The sequence below is a fragment of the Erpetoichthys calabaricus genome, chromosome 4 (genome assembly GCF_900747795.2).
Source record: "Erpetoichthys calabaricus chromosome 4, fErpCal1.3, whole genome shotgun sequence".
NCBI lineage: Eukaryota > Metazoa > Chordata > Cladistia > Polypteriformes > Polypteridae > Erpetoichthys > Erpetoichthys calabaricus.
The window spans coordinates 300847434-300868310 of record NC_041397.2 but is presented as its reverse complement, the minus strand read 5'-3'; the positions used below and the strand labels follow the sequence as shown (position 1 = coordinate 300868310).

The window sequence follows — 20877 nt, the reverse complement described above, 5'->3', positions numbered from 1 at the left end:
GCAGATTTTGGGGATTTGGTGCCACTAAAATGACGCTAGTATATGTGTGTGCTTGTATTCACCTTGCGATGAGCTGAGGCCTCGTCCAGGGATTGTTTCTCACTTGTGCCCAATGCTTGCTGGAATGGACACATCCCTGGATTTAATCATTAAACATCCTTTTCAGAGATATTGCGGTAAGGTGTCATCGGAATTTAATGGGTGTTCCAGGCAATTCACAACACAGCGAAGCCGAACCTGCTCTCACTGTGATAATATCTCGCACTGCCACCTGGTGGATTCCTCCAGATTTACGCAAAGTACACGCGCAAGTATAAACACTACAACGCTTGCGTAGCAGGACTGTCCGCTGCAGCATGAGTCGCGTGAAGTTTAAATCCGGCCTAACAGGCGCAGCCGGAAGAAGAAGAATAAAGAAAGGTCGCATCTTAGTCAATTTTTCAAGAAAGGCGTCCACATGTTGTTCAAAGACACGGGGGAAATGAGTTTGACAAAGACTGCTATCATTTTCTGGCAGCACGCCTCCCTGCTTAATAAAGAAAGGATGCATCTTCGTCATTTTTTTTTCGAGCGGTATGTCTGACTCGCATGGACACAAACTGGCATCTTGCATCTGACGATTTTGTTTTTTCCTCTGTTGTTACCTGATGGGGAAGAATTTTTAATCTTAATTTCTTCTTGTTTTTGAGATGGGTTTTAGATTTGATGTGGTCATTTCAAGTATCTTTTCGTGTCCAGTCTATGGTATGCTGGCAAAACTTGAAGAAAAGTTGTCCAGATTTGTAAAAGTCGCCAGGATATTGTTGTACCCTCAATTTTCCAGTTTGGGTATCTGATCCTGCTCGCTTGGATTTTTCTGTCTCGTGCAGTTAGCTAATTCGCGTGCCTTTAACGAGAAAACATACAAGATATACGCGCACAAACACATAGACACGACTGGATTTCTACGAAGAATTGCATTCGCTTCAAAAACAACACACTAGAAAATAGTATCTGAATGATAGAACATTCAGATTATTCAACCGTTTAATTTATTGGGAAATTTTGTAAAAGTCACCCCTTCACTCTCTAAATTCCGCACATTTCCGTTTTTAAATCTAAAACCCGTTTTTAAGAGTTAATTCCGTGATTCCATTTGGGTCATCGCGGAAATCACAGGGGACTACATTTTGGAGATCTCTGACCCAGCTGTCTAGCCATCAAAATCGCTCAAATCCTTACATTTGCCAATTTTATTTTGGCGTCCAACACATCACCTTCAAGAACTGACTGTTCCCTTGCTGCCTAATATATCCCACTCCCTGACGGGTGCCATTGGAATGAGAAAATCGATGCTATTTACCTAGTCAGTTGTTTGAATGCTGTACTGTGCATGTAATATAAAAAATATTATATTCATTCCACACGTTTATGAAGTCTGTTGTGACTGCTTTCACTAGTCGGTAAGAAAAATGCTAGCGGTAAATAACAATAATAAAAAGTAAAAGAATGTTATTTTACTTCTGACAGAAAAGGAGACTTGAACTCAAACCATGCAGTCGCGGATGCTTGCAGGCGACAGTAAAGTTAGTTCCGAAATCGGACTGTGGGTGTCGTTTCTACAGAATGTAAGGCAAGCAATCAAAAAATAGAGGCACATTAAAAAAGGAGATTCATCGAATAAAATGAAAACAACTGTACCACACGTTTAATTCACATAACACATAAATTAATGTCATGCGTTGTTATTTTCGTGAGATTTTGCACAGCGTAACTGACACGAGAATACCAATCGACTTACATGAAAACGATCCTTTTTTTCTTAATTTAATCAAGATGTAAAGATTGTTTAGTACTGTATTGTTTCCACCCCATAGTCTAGATGTTATGCATTACTCTCTCTATATAATTATATTTTTTTCACGAGTTTAAAAACAGCAGCAAATACTTCATTTTAACGCTACATATAGGTAATACAGAACATCAAGCAAAGACGCGAGCACAACTTTTTATTCTGCATGTACAAATAACGTTTAAAAAGCAAAGCACCTTCACAATATTTAACTGCATTAGTTACTACTAATCCATGTTTCTAAAAAAAAAACAGCCACACACGGTAAACGATCATGTCTATTTTTGAGTTTTGCACCTGTCGTAGAATTTTCTTGGTTTTCTTAACAACTTGCTCTGGAAACTTCTGTCCATACGCAGGGCGATATCCCATTTCACACGGAACTTTCCCAAAATCGGTAGGACATTCTAGCACGGAACTTGATGTATGAGACACTTGGTGGGAACGAGTCTTCCGTGTGCTTGAAAAGGATTGGTTACCAAACAAGCCATTCGTACTATGATATCCAATCATTGCGTCAATTAAGCGGCGATCAGAAGGCGTTAACTTTTTTAATATGAACTGGGGGCAGGTCTTTCTTCTTATTTGTTGACCTACACCCAGTCAAAAGAAAGTCCCATCCTAAAAGTTCTATTAGAATCAGTTAGGTAGCCGGGTGCTTACGACGCAAGACGATTTCTTACGTGACGTCACAGCACAGCACGAGAGCGACATGATCAACTGGAAGGTAAGCGGTAAACTGGACAAATGTCTGGCATTTTTGTTTCATTTCTTTGCAGCATGGACAAGATTTTTGCAGCATTAAGTATATTCTAGCGAACCTTCCTGGTTGATAAACTATTTTGTTTTACATACGTGTATGCGTTTGTATTACGTATTTATCGGCTATCATCTGCACCTGCAGCCATTGCATCTTCTACTGTGTCAGGAATATTATTAGTATCTCATGCGTTTACCGTCAGTTTTGCACAGGAATATATAACCAAACAAATAGTCTTTAGTTCTCTAGCTAGTGGAGATTTATCCCTTTAGATCAAAAGGGTATTACATTTCACGGCTTAAAAAAATAATCTTTTGGGAAAGTAATTGGCAGGCAATTAAAATAAACACCCTCTTTCCAGTCACCCAACGTTTAAATTAAGGAGGTCTGATACTATGTTTATTTAATAATACATTTAATAATAATACAGTTTATTTATATAGTGCCTTTCCCACTTAAAGCACTTTTCTTGCATGCTGAATATATATACATTATTATTATTTTTTTTTTGTGTGTGTAAAGGATTTTTTAACTGGCACCCCAACAAGTGACAAGAAGTTTGTTGTTGTTTTTTTTTTTTTCTCTTTTGACACAAACATTTTAAAGTGACGCACATAGCCAGCAAATATAGGGAGAGTTGTGAGAAGCCTTTTTAAATGCTCTTTTTGGTACAGAGCAGGTAAAAGTAATAGGATTGCTTATTGTCAGCTGTCTCAAACATTATGGAAACAACTTCTCCAGTGGGTCCCATCTGTTTTCTGTGAGACAACTGTTTTTAGATGTTTTGGAACCGTGAGGTTTTATTAAATGAGCAGGCTCACCAGCTGTCGTTTATGATGTCCTTTAACACAAGTGGCCCGCTGTAACTCCTCCAAACCCTGATGCTGCCATGTGGCAGCAAGTGTCAAAAAGGGTCTGACATTTAGGATTGCTGTCTCAACATAAGGCCTAAAGCAAACTAATTATGTTGAAACATTAGTTTCTGACCTCGGTATAAATGAAATGCATACGTTTGGGGGTATGATAGCTTTGTAGTGTTTTTGTTAACCTTGACTGTAAAAGCTTACAGAATTATTTAATGTGGGTCAAATGAAATGACTGACTGAGATTATGAAGAGAGTATTCATCTTCCAACCTGCTATATCCTAACGTAGGGTCATGGGGGTCTGCTGGAGCCAATCCCAGCCACGCAGGGCGCAAGGCAGGAAGAAATTCCTGGGCAGGGCGCCAGCCCACTGCAGGGCACACCTACACACCAAGCACACACTAGGGACAATTTAGGATCACCGATGCACCTAATCTGCATGTCTTTGGACTGTGGGAGGAAACCCATGCAGACACAGACACTGGGAGAACATGCAAACTCCACGCAGGGAGGACCCAGGAAGTGAACTCGGGTCTCCTTACTGCGAGGCAGCAGCACTACCACTGCGCCACCGTCTTTATAATATGTTTATTTTATAATTTGCTGAAATTGATTTAATGAGGTTGTTTACAGTGCTTTGGGCCTTCACTCAGTGAGTGGCAATATACAAAAATACACAGACTGGAACTGGAGTACAGTATAAGCCCTTTTCTAGTGATAGATGATTTTATTAACTGGTGTGATGAGTCTTTTCCGCAGCTTAATTTTACAAAAACCTCAAGGACTGATTGATTTACAAGGAGCACCATTTGCTCACAAGAAATAATCAAAGATTACTTATGAGAGAATGCTGAAAGTTCTAAATGTGTTCAGACTAGCATAGAGTCGATGATGACTTTTGAATCGGTTAGTACAGTGCATCCGGAAAGTATGCACAGCACATCACATCACTTTTTCCACATTTTGTTATGTTACAGCCTTATTCCAAAATGGATTAAATTCATTTTTTTCCTCAGAATTCTACACACAACACCCCATAATGACAACGTGAAAAAAGTTTACTTGAGGTTTTTGCAAATTTATTAAAAATAAAAAAACTGAGAAATCCCATGTCCATAAGTATTCACAGCCTTTGCTCAATACTTTGTCGATGCACCTTTGGCAGCAATTACAGCCTCAAGTCTTTTTGAATATGATGCCACAAGCTTGGCACACCTATCCTTGGCCAGTTTCGCCCATTCCTCTTTGCAGCACCTCTCAAGCTCCATCAGGTTGGATGGGAAGCGTCGGTGCACAGCCATTTTAAGATCTCTCCAGAGATGTTCAATCGGATTCAAGTCTGGGCTCTGGCTGGGCCACTCAAGGACATTCACAGAGTTGTCCTGAAGACACTCCTTTGATATCTTGGCTGTGTGCTTAGGGTCGTTGTCCTGCTGAAAGATGAACCGTCGCCCCAGTCTGAGGTCAAGAGCGCTCTGGAGCAGGTTTTCATCCAGGATGTCTCTGTACATTGCTGCAGTCATCTTTCCCTTTATCCTGACTAGTCTCCCAGTTCCTGCCGCTGAAAAACATCCCCACAGCATGATGCTGCCACCACCATGCTTCACTGTAGGGATGGTATTGGCCTGGTGATGAGCGGTGCCTGGTTTCCTCCAAACGTGGCGCCTTGCATTCACACCAAAGAGTTCAATCTTTGTCTCATCAGACCAGAGAATTTTCTTTCTCATGGTCTGAGAGTCCTTCAGATGTCTTTTGGCAAACTCCAGGCGGGCTGCCATGTGCCTTTTACTAAGGAGTGGCTTCCGTCTGGCCACTCTACCATACAGGCCTGATTGGTGGATTGCTGCAGAGATGGTTGTCCTTCTGGAAGGTTCTCTCCCCACAGAGGACCTCTGGAGCTCTGACAGAGTGACCATCGGGTTCTTGGTCAGCTCCCTGACTAAGGCTCTTCTCCCCTGATCGCTCAGTTTAGATGGCCGGCCAGCTCTAGAAAGAGTCCTGGTGGTTTCAAACTTTTTCCACTTAACGGATGATGGAGGCCACTGTGCTTATTGGGACCTTCAAAGCAGCAGAAATTTTTCTGTAACCTTCCCCAGATTTGTGCCTCAAGAAAATCCTGTCTCAGAGGTCTACAGACAATTCCTTTGACGTCATGCTTGGTTTGTGCTCTGACATGAGCTGTCAACTGTTGGACCTTATATAGACAGGTGTGTGCCTTTCCAAATCATGTCCAATCAACTGAGCTTAGCACAGGTGGCTGTTCCAACTAAATATCTTAACAAGATGTCAATTATTGTTAATTGATGTAAAACATTGATTGTTAAGATTGCCCACCCTTATTTGCTTATTTTAGGCTTAAGAAGCTACATTCACTGTTAATTGCTCCCGATTTACCAATAATATACAAATGACAAAGAAACCAGCAGTGCCTCATTTAACTAATTTCCTTTAAGACCTCTGTGTATTCATTATGAATGATCTGATTTAATAAAATATGTTGAAAGAAATTGGGGAGAAAAATAGAGAAATATGGAGAATTACACTTTTGCTTCAGGCTTCAAATCATTTGGATGATATTCTTGGGGAAAGGGGGGAAAAAAAAAAACCTGATACATGAATGACCTGACATGGCAGAATGAAAAGCCTATTGACAAAGTTAAATAAGATTTGTTATTGGCAAGGATTAGCTTCTAATTCCAGTTGGAACAAAAACTTGTAGTCACTATGGCATTCTAGGACTGACATTGCAGATCCCTGATGTAATGTATTAAAAATGTTAAACTTTGATTTAAAGGTCGCAGAGGTGCTTTTTTTAACTTCATTCCTTGGTGTGCACTCCTCTGAGGGAAAGAAGTTTTTTGGTAACATTTATATGAAATTTTGCCTTTATACTTTTACTTTCTTGTATAAGTAAAGTACTATAATCGTCCACAGATTCAATGTCGAGATTTTGATGATTGTTGACGTTTTACACTTCCCTGAGTCAGAAAATACCATTTTTGAAATTTATGTCTGTATGTATGTAATCACAATAACCTGAGTACGCTTTCACTTGAGTCAACCAAATTTTGCATATAAGTATTAGGTACAAAACATAGATTTCTATCAACTTTTTTGAGCTATTTCCGTTAATTGAAAGTTGTACTTTACATTTTATTCATGCTGCTGCAGAGTCTGATTTATTTCATTTTTATAATTGTTTGATATAATATATGATTATACGAAACAGTTGAGGCAAGACCACTCCTGAATTTTTTTTTTTTTAATTTTGTTTTTCCCCCTGTGTTTGCGTATACTCTGGTGGCTCAGTTTAAACATCTTAATCTTAATATAAATAACATAAGGTAAATGGTGAGATGATTCCACAACGTAAAAGGCCGCACAGTCAAGTATGATAGGTATATTTAGTAATATGGTAGTTTATAAAGTGTATTGGTTTATTCAGAATGCATCCACTACATTCACAATTCCAGTTGTTGCTCTTATGTCACTAGTTTTGGTTTTCTAGAGATAAGCACCTGGCTCAAATCCTCATTCCCTTTTAAAGAAATTTTGCTTTCACGACACCCTCAGGCTTAATCTGTGGACTGGACATGTCTCCTTCTTGCTGATTGCCAGCTCAGTCTTAATTTTGGTTATGTGTTAAGTTCATTACTGTGTTTTATTTATTACTAGCAAAATACCCACGCTTCGCAGCGGAGAAGTAGTGTGTTAAAGAGGTTATGAAAAAAAAAAGGAAACATTTTAAAAATAATGTAACATGATTGTCAATGTAATTGTGTTGTCATTGTTATGAGTGTTGCTGTGTTTTATATATATAATATACACACACACACACATAAACATATATATACACATATCTACATATACATACGTATATACACATATACACATCTACATAAACATATATACATATACAAATTTACATATCTACATATATATATATATATATATATATATATATATATATATATATATATATATATATATATATAGATATACATACAGTGGTGTGAAAAACTATTTGCCCCCTTCCTGATTTCTTATTCTTTTGCATGTTTGTCACACAAAATGTTTCTGATCATCAAACACATTTAACCATTAGTCAAATATAACACAAGTAAACACAAAATGCAGTTTTTAAATGATGGTGTTTATTATTTAGGGAGAAAAAAAATCCAAACCTACATGGCCCTGTGTGAAAAGTAATTGCCCCCTTGTTAAAAAATAACCAAACTGTGGTGTATCACACCTGAGTTCAATTTCCGTAGCCACCCCCAGGCCTGATTACTGCCACACCTGTTTCAATCAAGAAATCACTTAAATAGGAGCTGCCTGACACAGAGAAGTAGACCAAAAGCACCTCAAAAGCTAGACATCATGCCAAGATCCAAAGAAATTCAGGAACAAATGAGAACAGAAGTAATTGAGATCTATCAGTCTGGTAAAGGTTATAAAGCCATTTCTAAAGCTTTGGGACTCCAGCGAACCACAGTGAGAGCCATTATCCACAAATGGCAAAAACATGGAACAGTGGTGAACCTTCCCAGGAGTGGCTGGCCAACCAAAATTACCCCAAGAGCGCAGAGACGACTCATCCGAGAGGTCACAAAAGACCCCAGGACAACGTCTAAAGAACTGCAGGCCTCACTTGCCTCAATTAAGGTCAGTGTTCACGACTCCACCATAAGAAAGAGACTGGGCAAAAACGGCCTGCATGGCAGATTTCCAAGACGCAAACCACTGTTAAGCAAAAAGAACATTAGGGCTCGTCTCAATTTTGCTAAGAAACATCTCAATGATTGCCAAGACTTTTGGGAAAATACCTTGTGGACTGATGAGTCAAAAGTTGAACTTTTTGGAAGGCAAATGTCCCGTTACATCTGGCGTAAAAGGAACACAGCATTTCAGAAAAAGAACATCATACCAACAGTAAAATATGGTGGTGGTAGTGTGATGGTCTGGGGTTGTTTTGCTGCTTCAGGACCTGGAAGGCTTGCTGTGATAGATGGAACCATGAATTCTACTGTCTACCAAAAAATCCTGAAGGAGAATGTCCGGCCATCTGTTCGTCAACTCAAGCTGAAGCGATCTTGGGTGCTGCAACAGGACAATGACCCAAAACACACTAGCAAATCCACCTTTGAATGGCTGAAGAAAAACAAAATGAAGACTTTGGAGTGGCCTAGTCAAAGTCCTGACCTGAATCCAATTGAGATGCTATGGCATGACCTTAAAAAGGCGGTTCATGCTAGAAAACCCTCAAATAAAGCTGAATTACAACAATTTTGCAAAGATGAGTGGGCCAAAATTCCTCCAGAGCGCTGTAAAAGACTCATTGCAAGTTATTGCAAACGCTTGATTGCAGTTATTGCTGCTAAGGGTGGCCCAACCAGTTATTAGGTTCAGGGGGCAATTACTTTTTCACACAGGGCCATGTAGGTTTGGATTTTTTTTTCTCCCTAAATAATAAAAACCACCATTTACAAACTGTATTTTGTGTTTACTTGTGTTATATTTGACTAATGGTTAAATGTGTTTGATGATCAGAAACATTTTGTGTGACAAACATGCAAAAGAATAAGAAATCAGGAAGGGGGCAAATAGTTTTTCACACCACTGTATATATCTGAAGCCGTGCAAGCACACTCTTGAGAATGCAACGTATAGAAGAAAAGCAATCTTGCCTCAAATGAATGGCAACCTTTTGTAGGTCTGTGAAGTTAATTTAAACTTTAGGTTTACACGGTGTTTTCTTTCCGAAGTACCTGCACTCATGAATATGTCTGTATGAGTCAGTCGCTCAAATCCACGCGCTTCGCACCGGCGAAGTACCGCTTTTAAATTTTTATTAAGAAGAAAATAAAACGTTTTTAAATTGAGGGAAAATATACTAATAACAGTTTGTTAAGGATCAGTTTTTTTGTGAAGCTGCCTTTACTCGAGTGATCACTTCGACCTGACTTGGTGGCCAAGTATAAGCGTTACCTGGTAGCTAACCACCCATACAATCAGATTGTGAATCAGACTACGAATGCCGTGAATGTAATTACTCACTCACTGCACTTGCTTACGGTAATCGAACCTGGGACGTCAGCGCTAGAGGGGCTTAGCAGCGGTGAAGTATTGCTTTTAAATTTTAATTAAGAACAAAAGAAAACCTCAGAGGTTCGATTCCCGAAAGGGAGTGAAGTGAGTGTCCGGTTACCTACTAGGTAACGCTTATGGTTGGACAGCAAGTGACGTAACATCAGCCACGGTGCCTTCAGTTGTGAGAAGCAGATCACAGAATGATTGAAAATAGTTTTGCATTTACCTTTTTAGTAAAAGGCGAGCTTTTAAGCCTGAGAAATCACCCCGTAAATGCACACGTTTAATTGCACATGTGTTAATATGTATGGTTACACAGTATTAAAAGACAGTGAACAACGTCAGTTACCTTTGTTCCCGTGTTTGATAAAAGGTGAGCTTTTAAGCCTGAGAAATCACCCCGTAAATGCACACGTTTAATTGCACATGTGTTAATATGTATGCTTACACAATATTAAAAGACAGTCAAAAATTAACGTCATTTACCTTCGTTCCCGCGTTTGACTCATGCTGTAAATCTCTTCCTTGTTTTTAGTTCACGTGATTACGTAGGAGGCATGATGACGCGATACGTGACTCCGCCTCCTCCATTACAGTATATGGACAAAAAATATGTTCCAGTTATGACTATTACGCGTAGAATTTCGAAATGAAACCTGCCTAACTTTTGTAAGTAAGCTGTAAGGAATGAGCCTGCCAAATTTCCGCCTTCCACCTACACGGGAAGTTCGAGAATTAGTGATCAGTGAGTCAGTGAGGGCTTTGCCTTTTATTAATATGTATAGATTACAAAGTTATATTTGATTGCTGAGTTTTCCTCAGCTGCATTTTTTAAATAGAAGTCTTGGTCTCTCTGCAAAAACTCTTCTTGCTGACCAAATTCTATTTTTGGGACAATATATATATTTTTTTAATTGCATATACTTTGTTCATCCCCGAGGGTAACTTATCTTTTTGCAATTTAATTGTGTAAACAAAGACTGTCAGATTGGATTTCACTATTCATATATATTACAAACAAATCTTATTTGAATGTAAACGAGCAGTTCTTTTGTTTTTCCACACACTATTGTTTATATCATATACTTCCAGTTTTTCACTTTTATGTTTGTTTTCACACATCACTTCCATGATCAGCCCACGGTGTCTATAAAAAGTATTCCTCTTTTGGAAGTTTTCCACATTTTATTGAATCTGAGTCACAGTGAATTTAATTCCTCTTTTTTGTTACTGATCAAGAGAAAATGACATTAATGTCAAAGTGAAAACAGATCTCTGGCAAGTGGTCTGTTAATTATAAATGAGAAACACTTAATTGATTGTATTCACCCTTTTTAATGTGACACTTAAAGCATCTCTGATGCAACCAGTATGTTTCACATAATTAGTTAAACAGAGATTAGCTGCCTATAGTCAAGGGGTTTCAATTGATTGTAGTATAAAATGCTCCTTTCTCTGAAAGGAACAACTTTTAGTGAGTCAGTGTTGTGGCCTTACCTACACAATGAAAACAAAAGACAGCTTGCAGCAACTCCATGAAAAGGTGACTGAAAAGCATAAGTCAGAGAATGAAGTCAAGAAAATATCTGAGATAAAGTGGAAAGCGAACAGCATAGCTGTGCATCTAGCATTGCCAGGCCATTTACAAAACCTGAGTGATGGTGGAAGAAGTAAAACAGTGAGGGTGCCAAAAGATCTGTGAGAACTCTGAAGGAGTTGAAAAGTGAAGTGGCTAAGACTGGAGAGACTGTGCAGACAACACAGTCCGACTGGTCCAGTTCTTCACCAGTCACAGATTTATGGGAGAACTAGCTGCGTATGGTCTTTGGAACAAAAACAATTCAAAGACTCCCTAGCAGGTTTACTATATTGGTGAACTTGGAAGAGGTGTCAGCTGAGTGGGCCGGGACAGGTCGTATCTTGTCCGAGACGAACGTGTAGTCGAGTGCACAAATTGAGAGGGACAGGCTGGAACCTGTCTCAGGCAAACATATGGTAGCTCGTTGTGTCAACGTTCACGTACCACAAAGCTGAATTTGTCTGCTTAGATTGAATGAGAAGTGAAGTGCATGCAAGTGCCGAACAAAATGAAAAGGTACATGCATGCACTATCTAGTGGCATGGATCGTGGACTATCTTAAAGACAGACCTCAGTATGTGCGTCTTGGGAACTGCATGTCTGACATTGTGGTCAGCAACACGGGAGCGCCACAGGGGACTGTACTTTCTCCAGTCCTGTTCAGCCTATATACATCGGACTTCCAATACAACTCGGAGTCCTGCCATGTGCAAAAGTTCGCTGATGACACTGCTATCGTGGGCTGCATCAGGAATGGGCTGGAGGAGGAGTATAGGGACCTAATCAATGACTTTGTTAAATGGTGCGACTCAAACCACCTACACCTGAACACCAGCAAAACCAAAGAGCTGGTGGTGGATTTTAGGAGGCCCAGACCCCTCATAGACCCAGTGATCATCAAAGGTGACTGTGTGCAGATGGTGCAGACCTATAAATATCTGGGAGTGCAGCTGGATGATAAATTAGACTGGACTGCCAATACTGATGCGCTGTGCAAGAAAGGACAGAGCCGGTTATACTACCTTAGAAGGCTGGCATCCTTCAACATCTGCAATAAGATGCTGCAGATGTTCTATCAAACAGTTGTGGCGAGCGCCCTCTTCTACGCAGTGGTGTGCTGGGGAGGCAGCATTAAGAGGAAAGACGCCTCACGTCTGGACAAACTAGTGAGGAAGGCAAGCTCTATTGTTGGCATGGAGCTGGACAGTTTAACATCTGTGGCAGAGCGAAGGGCGCTCAGCAGGCTCCTATCAATTATGGAGAATCCACTGCATCCACTTAATAGTATCATCTCCAGACAGAAGAGCAGCTTCAGCGACAGACTGCTGTCACTGTCCTGCTCCACAGACAGATTGAGGAGATCGTTCCTCCCCCAAACTATGCGACTGTTTAATTCCATCCGGGGGGGTAAACGTTAACATTTAACATTATACATAGTTATTGTCTGTTTTTCACGTGCATTATTATCATTCTTTAATATTATTTATTGTATCAGTATGCTGCTGCTGAAGAATGTGAATTTCCCATTGGGATTAATAAAGTATCGATCTATCGATCTATCTATCGATCTATCGAAATGCAAGTCACACTTGTAGAAGCTTCTACATCTTCTGTAAAATTCACACCTACTCCTGTGGCTGTGGTTGGTGGTGAGCTGAGCAGACTGCTCCATACACCCAAATACACCCGTCTTTTGTAGTGAGAACTGAGCTGCATGCAAGCGCCATCTAGTGACTGTGGTTGGGTGAGAGCAGAGCATACTGCTCCATCTGTGTCTCTGTGTGTGTGTATATGTATGTGTGTGTATATATATATATATTGTATATATAATAATTACACAGGTATTTTGTTTATATACAGTATGTCTAATGATAAAGAGGAAAAACAAACATTACATCTCGTGTAGAGTTTGTCAGAAGGCGCACGAGAGAGTCCGAAGTCAGTTGGGAAAAGTTTCTCTGGTCTGATGAGTCCTAACTTGAGCTTTTTGGCCATCAGGCTAAATGCCATGTTTGGCCATCAGGCTAAATGCCATGTTTGGCCATCAGGCTAAATGCCATGTTTGAACATGATGAAACACATACTACCACACTGTGAAATACGATGGCGACAGCATCATGCCATGGGGATGCTTCTGGAGGACTTGTGAAATGAATGCAGCAAATTAATGGATATTCTGGATGAAAACCTGTTGGCAGCCTGCAAGAGACCTTAACCTAATCATACTGATTATGATTTTTTGTTTTAGGCCCCTTTAAAAAAACTTTTTACACTAAGCTCCTGCATAACCAGATGCATAGAAGCCTTGTGTTATATTAAGGTTCTAACTTTATTTTTAAAATTAAACTACACACCTGAGGTGTTTGTTACCTGTTCATTTTTATAGGCAAAACTAAATTATGTAGGATTATTGTTCACTGACCATAAAAGTATGAATTTTATTTTAGTGTAATAAAAATGTACAGAAAATATTTATCCGTAGTAAATATGGCATAAAATAAAAATTACATATTGTCATGTTGTTTAAGTCATTCTGTAATATACCTGTCTGAAGCAAAACGTAATTTAAAAATTGTAGTTTTCTTCATTTGTCTAACAAAAAATATTAAATCGTCTGACAATATACATAAGTGATATTGGTAGTTAAATACAGCTTAATTGTAAATAAACACGAACTTACAGTTTTGAGTCAGTTAACTTCTGCATTTGTTCTATTTACAGTTATTTTTTACTGCAGAAGCAAGACCTTCCTAATTCTTGAGGTGTAATTGTAAATATGTTTTACCATCTTAATTATGCAGTGCTTGTTTCTTACCTAAACTTGTACTGTATGAAGCACACAAACACATACTGTACAAACCCTGATCCACAAATCTATCAAATGTTAATAAGATGTTTATCAAGAAGATATATATGGCTAATATGCTTAAGTTTACAATGTGCGAGATCTTAGATATATATCAGACCTAAATATTACCTTTTGATCTCCAAGAATATATTCAGACATGCAAAGGCTCAACATCCCTGGCTATAGGCCATTTATCAACCAGTGAATGTTTTACTTTAACACACTGTTCATTACTGGACAGAGTTCTTCGTCCGCAGCTCGATAAACCTTGCAGCTTGGATCATTTGGCACTTCCTCACTGCTCCAGGTGCTCAAAGAAATTTACCTTATTACTTCAATCAAAGTATAGAAAGTTGAAAGCCGAGTGGTATTTATTACATGAATAGTAATACCAGTAGAGAAAAGCGTAAAAGAAAATGTGGATAGCAAAGTCTGGTTAACCGGATATGCATTTTAAAGAGATTATTTTCATGGGATTGTTACATACTTTTTCAAGTCTATGTTGCATCGCTTCTCCGTGATCATAAATATACACCTGACCGAATTGTGGTTTCTTTGAAATTAAACTTGTCATTGCTTTAATTGTTGGACTTAAACTTTAAAGCCTTACAATATCTACATACTTCTGATATATCGCCTATGTCCATATATTTGATCTCTTTTTGCTGTTCTGTTATTTCACCAAGTAATAATTTCCGTTTGTTTGTGTGTAGAATTTTGAGGAAAAAAATGAATTTAATCCATTTTGGAATAAGGCTGTAACGTAACAAAATGTGGAAAAAGTGATGCGCTGTGAATACTTTCTGGATGCACTAATATATATATATATATATATATAATATTTTTTTTTTTTCTACGTGGGGAAGGTGCAGTAGTGTTTTGTTATTGTGTTCCATTTAATATATTTATTCACTTATTTGACATACCTGCTTTTGTGTGCTTGTGTTTAAACCGTCGATTGAGGGGAAAATATTATTTGTTAGAGGTACAGCTTGTTATGTGTAGATTCATCTCAGGAATTTATCCAGGCCACAGGTCTTGATAGTGTAGCTGCCGGCTGGGTAAGGGGTCGGCCGTTACAAGCTTATTCAATTATTTAGTTAATGACGTATCAACAACAGTTAATAAGATGGTTTGGAAATAGTAAATGTAAGGCCTGCCATGAAGCAGATGGATTTTGTTTTTTTTTTTTTTTGTTTCTGCAGGTCCTGGATAATTTCCCTGTGCTGCTTTATATTCTAGCAGCAAAAACTCTTCTCCTTTGCTTGGCTTTTGCTGGTACAAAGATTTATCAAAGCAAAAAGGCAGAAGCAGCGCTAAAGCGGCAGCAGGAACTGAAGAGGAAGGCAGAATCCAACCTAACCGAGGAGTGCAAGAAAGACGACTGAAAACAGGGTACTTCAACCTCTTTGTTAATACAAGAGAAATAAGTTAAATAACTGGTATATCTGTGACAGGTTCAATAAGTAAAATTGGCTCCATCAGGGAAGGAGGATTTTGTGGAGGAGCAACAGATGAGCAGTGTTTCTAAATGTATTGATCTATAACATTGTGCAAACCTATACTTACAAGTCTAAGAGACACTAGAATACTCTTTTTAAACTTCAAACCACATCTATTTAGAGGAGTATCCTAGTTTTGTAAATATTGCTTAACTAAACATCCTTTGCTTTAGAAAGTCATTATATCAGACAGACCCCATCCAAAGGCGCTTTACAGGCATTTCTAAAGTTGGAGTCCAATGTTCCCCTAGCCCCCCACCCCCAAATACCAAGCAGGTTAAATGATACACTCATAGGGCCCTATAGAATCCATCCATTATCCAACCCGCTATATCCTAACTACAGGGTCACGGGCGTCTGCTGGAGCCAATCCCAACCAACACAGGGCGCAAGGCAGGAAACAAACCCCAGGCAGGGTGCCAGCCCACCACATGGCACACAGACATACACACCCACCAAGCACACACACTAGGGACAATTTAGGATCGCCAATACACCTAACCTGCATGTCTTTGGACTGTGGGAGGTAACCGGAGCGCCTGGAGGAAACCCAATCAGACACGGGAAGAACATGCAAACTCCGCGCAGGGAGGACCCAGAAAGCGAACTCAGGTCTCCTTACTGCAAGGCAGCAGCGCTACCAATATGCCACCGTGCCGCCCTGAATCCGTTTTATTTTTTCATAAATTATTTTATTTTTTTGATTTTCGGGTTTCACCGTTTAATTTTTCCTTGATTCGGGATTTTTTTTTTTTTTTTTCTGCCGTAAGAAAGTAGTAACAGCTACAAACAAAACAAACAATAATGAAATGGCACTTTACATTCCTTTTAATGAAACCGCACACTAGCACAACTGTACCTTATTTTGCAGTTCCATTCATCAGGTAGGAGCCCAGATTCTCCATGATGTATGCTGAGACTGCAGTAGGACAGAGAGTGCCCTCCAGAATTATCAGAGCTGTTACTAGTTTGATGCATCCTTCTGAGATGAAGGTTAACTTCACTTTTAGAAAAAAGAGAGGGACCCGCTTTTAACGGCTCATTGCATCTGAGGAGAGGCCTACTGTTCTGCCCAGGTTTGTAGGTGCCGAGTTTATAACGGAAAAGTGAAACATGGACCTTGTGTGCCTTGTCATCGCAAGGCAAAACATTTTGTTAAATTCTGAAACATCGTTGTTAATCTTTAAAAGGGAACCCGTTAACAACCAGTGCCATTCACTAATAACTTTTTTTTTTTTTTTTTTTTTTTTTTTTATTGCAAAGAATGTTAATACCGGTTGAACACCTGTATAAGTTAATCAGTTAAATAATTCACAGTAAATACATCATGTACAATTAGAACTGCCTACATAAAAGAATTACCATACAGCCAAATGTTTCTTGCCTGTCATTGTGCTGAGAACTATGGTCTCGGCTATCAGTGGTTTCATTAACTACAACATATATTTTCTTGCCCCGAATCTTTCGACGAACGCTGTCCACGTGTTATTCAAAGACATGGGGCAAATGAGTTTGACAAAGACTGCTGTCATTTTCTGGCAGCATGCCTCCCCGTTTACAATGCTTAATAAAGAAAGGATGCATCTTAGTCATTTTTTTTTTTATGTCTGACTCGCATGGACACAAACTGGCATCTTGCATGTGACGATTTTGTTTTTTCCTCTGTTGTTACCTGAAGGGGAACACTTTTTGATCTTAATTTCTCCTTGTTTTCGAGATGGGTTTTAGATTTGACATGGTCATTGCAAGTATCTTTTCGTGTCCAGTCTATGGTATGCAGGCAAAACTTGCAGAAAAGTTGTCCAGATTCATAAAAGTCGCCGGGATATTGTTGTGCCCTCAATTTTGCAGTTAACCTATGTCGAAAAAACTAAAACATGAACTTATCTGATCCTACTCGCTTCGATATTTCTGTCTCTTGCAGCTAGCTATTTCGCGTGCCTTTATCGAGAAAACGTACAGGAAACACATATACAGACGATAGAGACGCAACTGGATTTCTATGAAGAATTGTGTTCGTTTCAAAATCAAGAAACTAGAAAATAGCATCTGAATGATAGAACTACAGATTATTCAAGCGCTTATTTTATTTGGAAGTTTTGTAACAGTCACCCCTTCAGTCTATAAATTCCGCAGTTTTCCATTTTTTAAATCTAAAATCCATTTTTTTAAGTGTTAATTCCTTGATTCTGTCCATGTTTTCCGTGGCCCTACACTCAGAGACAGATAGTAAGTTAGAGGTAGGGACTGCACTTAGTTTGGAGTCCTTTTTTTTTTTTTTTTTAAATGTAATACTCCTAACAAAAAGTAACAGTAGAGATACAAAAAGAGAGATATAAAAAGTTTACACATATGATTTTTTTGTTTTGTTCCTTTTTTCACTAAACAGTTTCTGGTTTGTTTTCTACTTCTTTGTATAGATTGCAATTTTTCAATAAAGGTGGAATGCGTTCTTACAGGATTTATGTTGGTTTCATTTTTTTATTACGCAAAATGTGATTTTTGGCAGGGGTGTGTATAAATATACTAGCCATGTGTACCCAAATACGTTGCGCGTGTTAAAGTTGTCTGTGAAGGGCTCCCTGTTTAAACGCGGCTGCCAGTCATGAACTGGGCCCTTCGTCGCACAGCATTATGATTTTTTATAAGGGAAACAAAATTACAAAACAAAACCCTTGGACATTGATTCGATAGGAACGGCTTACTTGGAATCACTGTCCGAATAGTAATTATGTGGTGGTGGAGGTGCATTTCTGCTTCTCTCCGTTCACAGTCCGTCTCGTTTTCACGACGCTGTTGTTTCCTCTCACAATCTCTTCTCAACCTTTCTCCAATCTCGCAGGTTGCTTTGTGGCAATCCAAAGAGTAAGGAAGAACCAATGCTTCTTTCTTGAACTCCAGACACAGAAGTGTGTCCAACTTATATACTCTGACTGCCGACTCCAAGAAGTGGGTGAACATTCGATTTGGATGAAGTGCTGCCAACGACGGTCGATAGAAACACAAAAAACCACAGTCTCGACAATGAAGCAGGTGTCGACGCCAGATCTAAACACACAGAATGGTATCGACAGTGTTTGTAAAGAAAAGTAACAACCAAGGCAGTGTCAGGGGAACATGAATTCACGGACAAACAAAGATCAAGATCCAAGTGAAGATTATATATAAAGATTAGTTAATTTAAAGCACATCAATTTGTTTAGTTTGAATGTCTGTGTTTTCAGGTGTGACTGGAGTACTACAGTCTTCAGTACTATAAGCCTGGAGGAGATTGTTAATGCATTGCCTATGTTTTAGCTGTCTCTCTACTGCCATCTAGTGCTTCTTCTTGTAATTCATTCACGGACAAACAAAGATCAAGATCCAAATGAAGATTATATATAGAGAGATTTTTTTAGCCACTGTATCAGGTGTCTCCTGCTACGTCTTGCTAATATTGTTTTACTGGTCATATCAAGTGTAGTCAGATCCATGGTTTCAGTATATTTTTTTTTGTTCATGTAAAATAATGTAAAGAAGTAATATAAACACCTGGTTTAAGTGGCCTGCACAATTGAATCACCAAAGTGTATGAAAGTACCAATTATTTCCAACTGTCACACACTTTTAGAAAAAGCACAGTAGGCTAACTGCAGTTTGCATTTAACACAGGATTATTCTGAGCTGACCCCATGTTAGCCTTTTTACTACAAGTATGTACTATATTTAGAACTAGCAAAATACCTGCGCTTCGCAGCGGAGAAGTAGTGTGTTAAAGAGGTTATGTAAACATATATACATATACATATCTACATATACACATCTACATATATAAATAAAATTTATTATTATTATTATATATATATATATATATATATATATATATATATATATATATATATATATATATATATATATATATATATACTGTATATACATATACACATCCACACATATATATACACATACATACATAGTGCGTTGTAACACGGGCTGTGATTGTTACATGGGAGGGAGACGACAAATCACAGCTTCCCGCTTTCTAATCGGGCCTGTGATTGGTGCTTTGACGGATGCCCAGATCCCACAGTATTTCCCCTTAGGAGAGGCGTTAGGCAAGTGTAATTGAATAGCGGTGCTGCAAGTTTAGCTTTACACCTGTTTTTAAGGCTTATTGACTGAAAGGGGCTTTCATGAAAAAAGTTAGGGCTTTGCTACAGGATACACCCTCCACAAGTTAAGGAAGTAAAAATAAAGGTATATATGTGTTTTATTTAAACCTTTTAAGTTTGTATGCGGGCGGTATGGTGGCGCAGTGAAAGGTGCCAGTTAGGAGACCCGGGTTCGCTTCCCTGCTTGGAGTTTGAATGTTCTCCCCGTGTCTGTCTGGGTTTCCTCCGGGTACTCCGGTTTCCTCCCACAGTCCAAAGACATGCAGGTTAGGTGCATTTGCGATTCTAAATTGTCCGTGGTGTGTGGGTGTGTGCGCCCTGCGGTGGGCTGGCACCTTGCCCGGGGTTTGTTTCCTGCCTTGTGCCCTGTGTTGGCAGGGATTGGCTCCTGTATTTAGGATATAGCGGGTTGGATAATGGATGGATGGACATTTGTATGCATAGCCCCATTTGCCCATTTTCTTTTTTTTTTTTTTTCTTTCTTCAGTAATATTTCAGCAAACCCGGAGCTTTTCAGTTCAAATCCTGGTACTGACACCACTGTGTGACCCTGAGGAAGTCACTTCACCTGCCTGTGCTGCAAAAAACCAAAGTAATGTAACAAATTATACCTCAGATGTTGCAAGTTGCTGGAATAAAGGCATAAGTAAAATAGATAAATATGTATTATACACATAGGAACTATTCATTTATTTTCAGTTAAGTCATCTGCAGCAAACCTTTATATATGAGGGTTTCTCCTTTTTAGATAGTGCAAACTGTTTCTTCTTCATTGAGGTTTTCTCTTGGAGAGCTTTTTTCATTTCATTGAAAATTAAAGCAGCAGCTGCCAAAATATGTAGCTTTCTTATTAATTTTTCAACATTGTGTAAAATAACTTTATAAAGTAACATAAAAGGTTTAAATACTGGTTATCCTTTTACACAAAAATATTACTAAAGAGATACATCCATCCATCCATCCATTTTCCAACCCGCTGAATCCGAACACAGGGTCACGGGGGTCTGCTGGAGCCAATCCCAGCCAACACAGGGCACAAGGCAGGAAACAATCCTGGGCAGGGTGCCAACCCACCGCAGTAAAAAGTAAAATGCATATGTTGTTTTTCTTTAAGGAGATTAAATATTACTGAAGAAAGAGGAAAAAAAAAAAACTAAAACAGCTAAATGGGGCTATGCATATGAACTTAAAAGGTTTAAATAAAACAGAAATATATACCTTTTTATTTTTACTTCCTTAACTTGTGGAGGG

At 38.9% G+C, this 20877-nt stretch overlaps 1 protein-coding gene across 3 annotated transcripts in view; it reads left to right on the top strand.

Annotated features, from left to right (window-relative positions):
- The first annotated feature begins 2417 nt into the window (after window positions 1-2417).
- LOC114641990 (small integral membrane protein 11-like) overlaps window positions 2418-20877 on the top strand; it is a 51344-nt gene continuing 32884 nt past the window's right edge. For all 3 annotated transcript variants that reach the window (XM_028790996.2, XM_028790995.2, XM_028790994.2), the window contains exons 1-2: window positions 2418-2558; window positions 15179-15368. In XM_028790996.2, the coding sequence (XP_028646829.1) occupies window positions 2544-2558; window positions 15179-15361 (198 nt within the window). In that variant the 5' untranslated portion in view covers window positions 2418-2543 and the 3' untranslated portion in view covers window positions 15362-15368. The remainder of the gene's footprint in view (window positions 2559-15178; window positions 15369-20877) is intronic.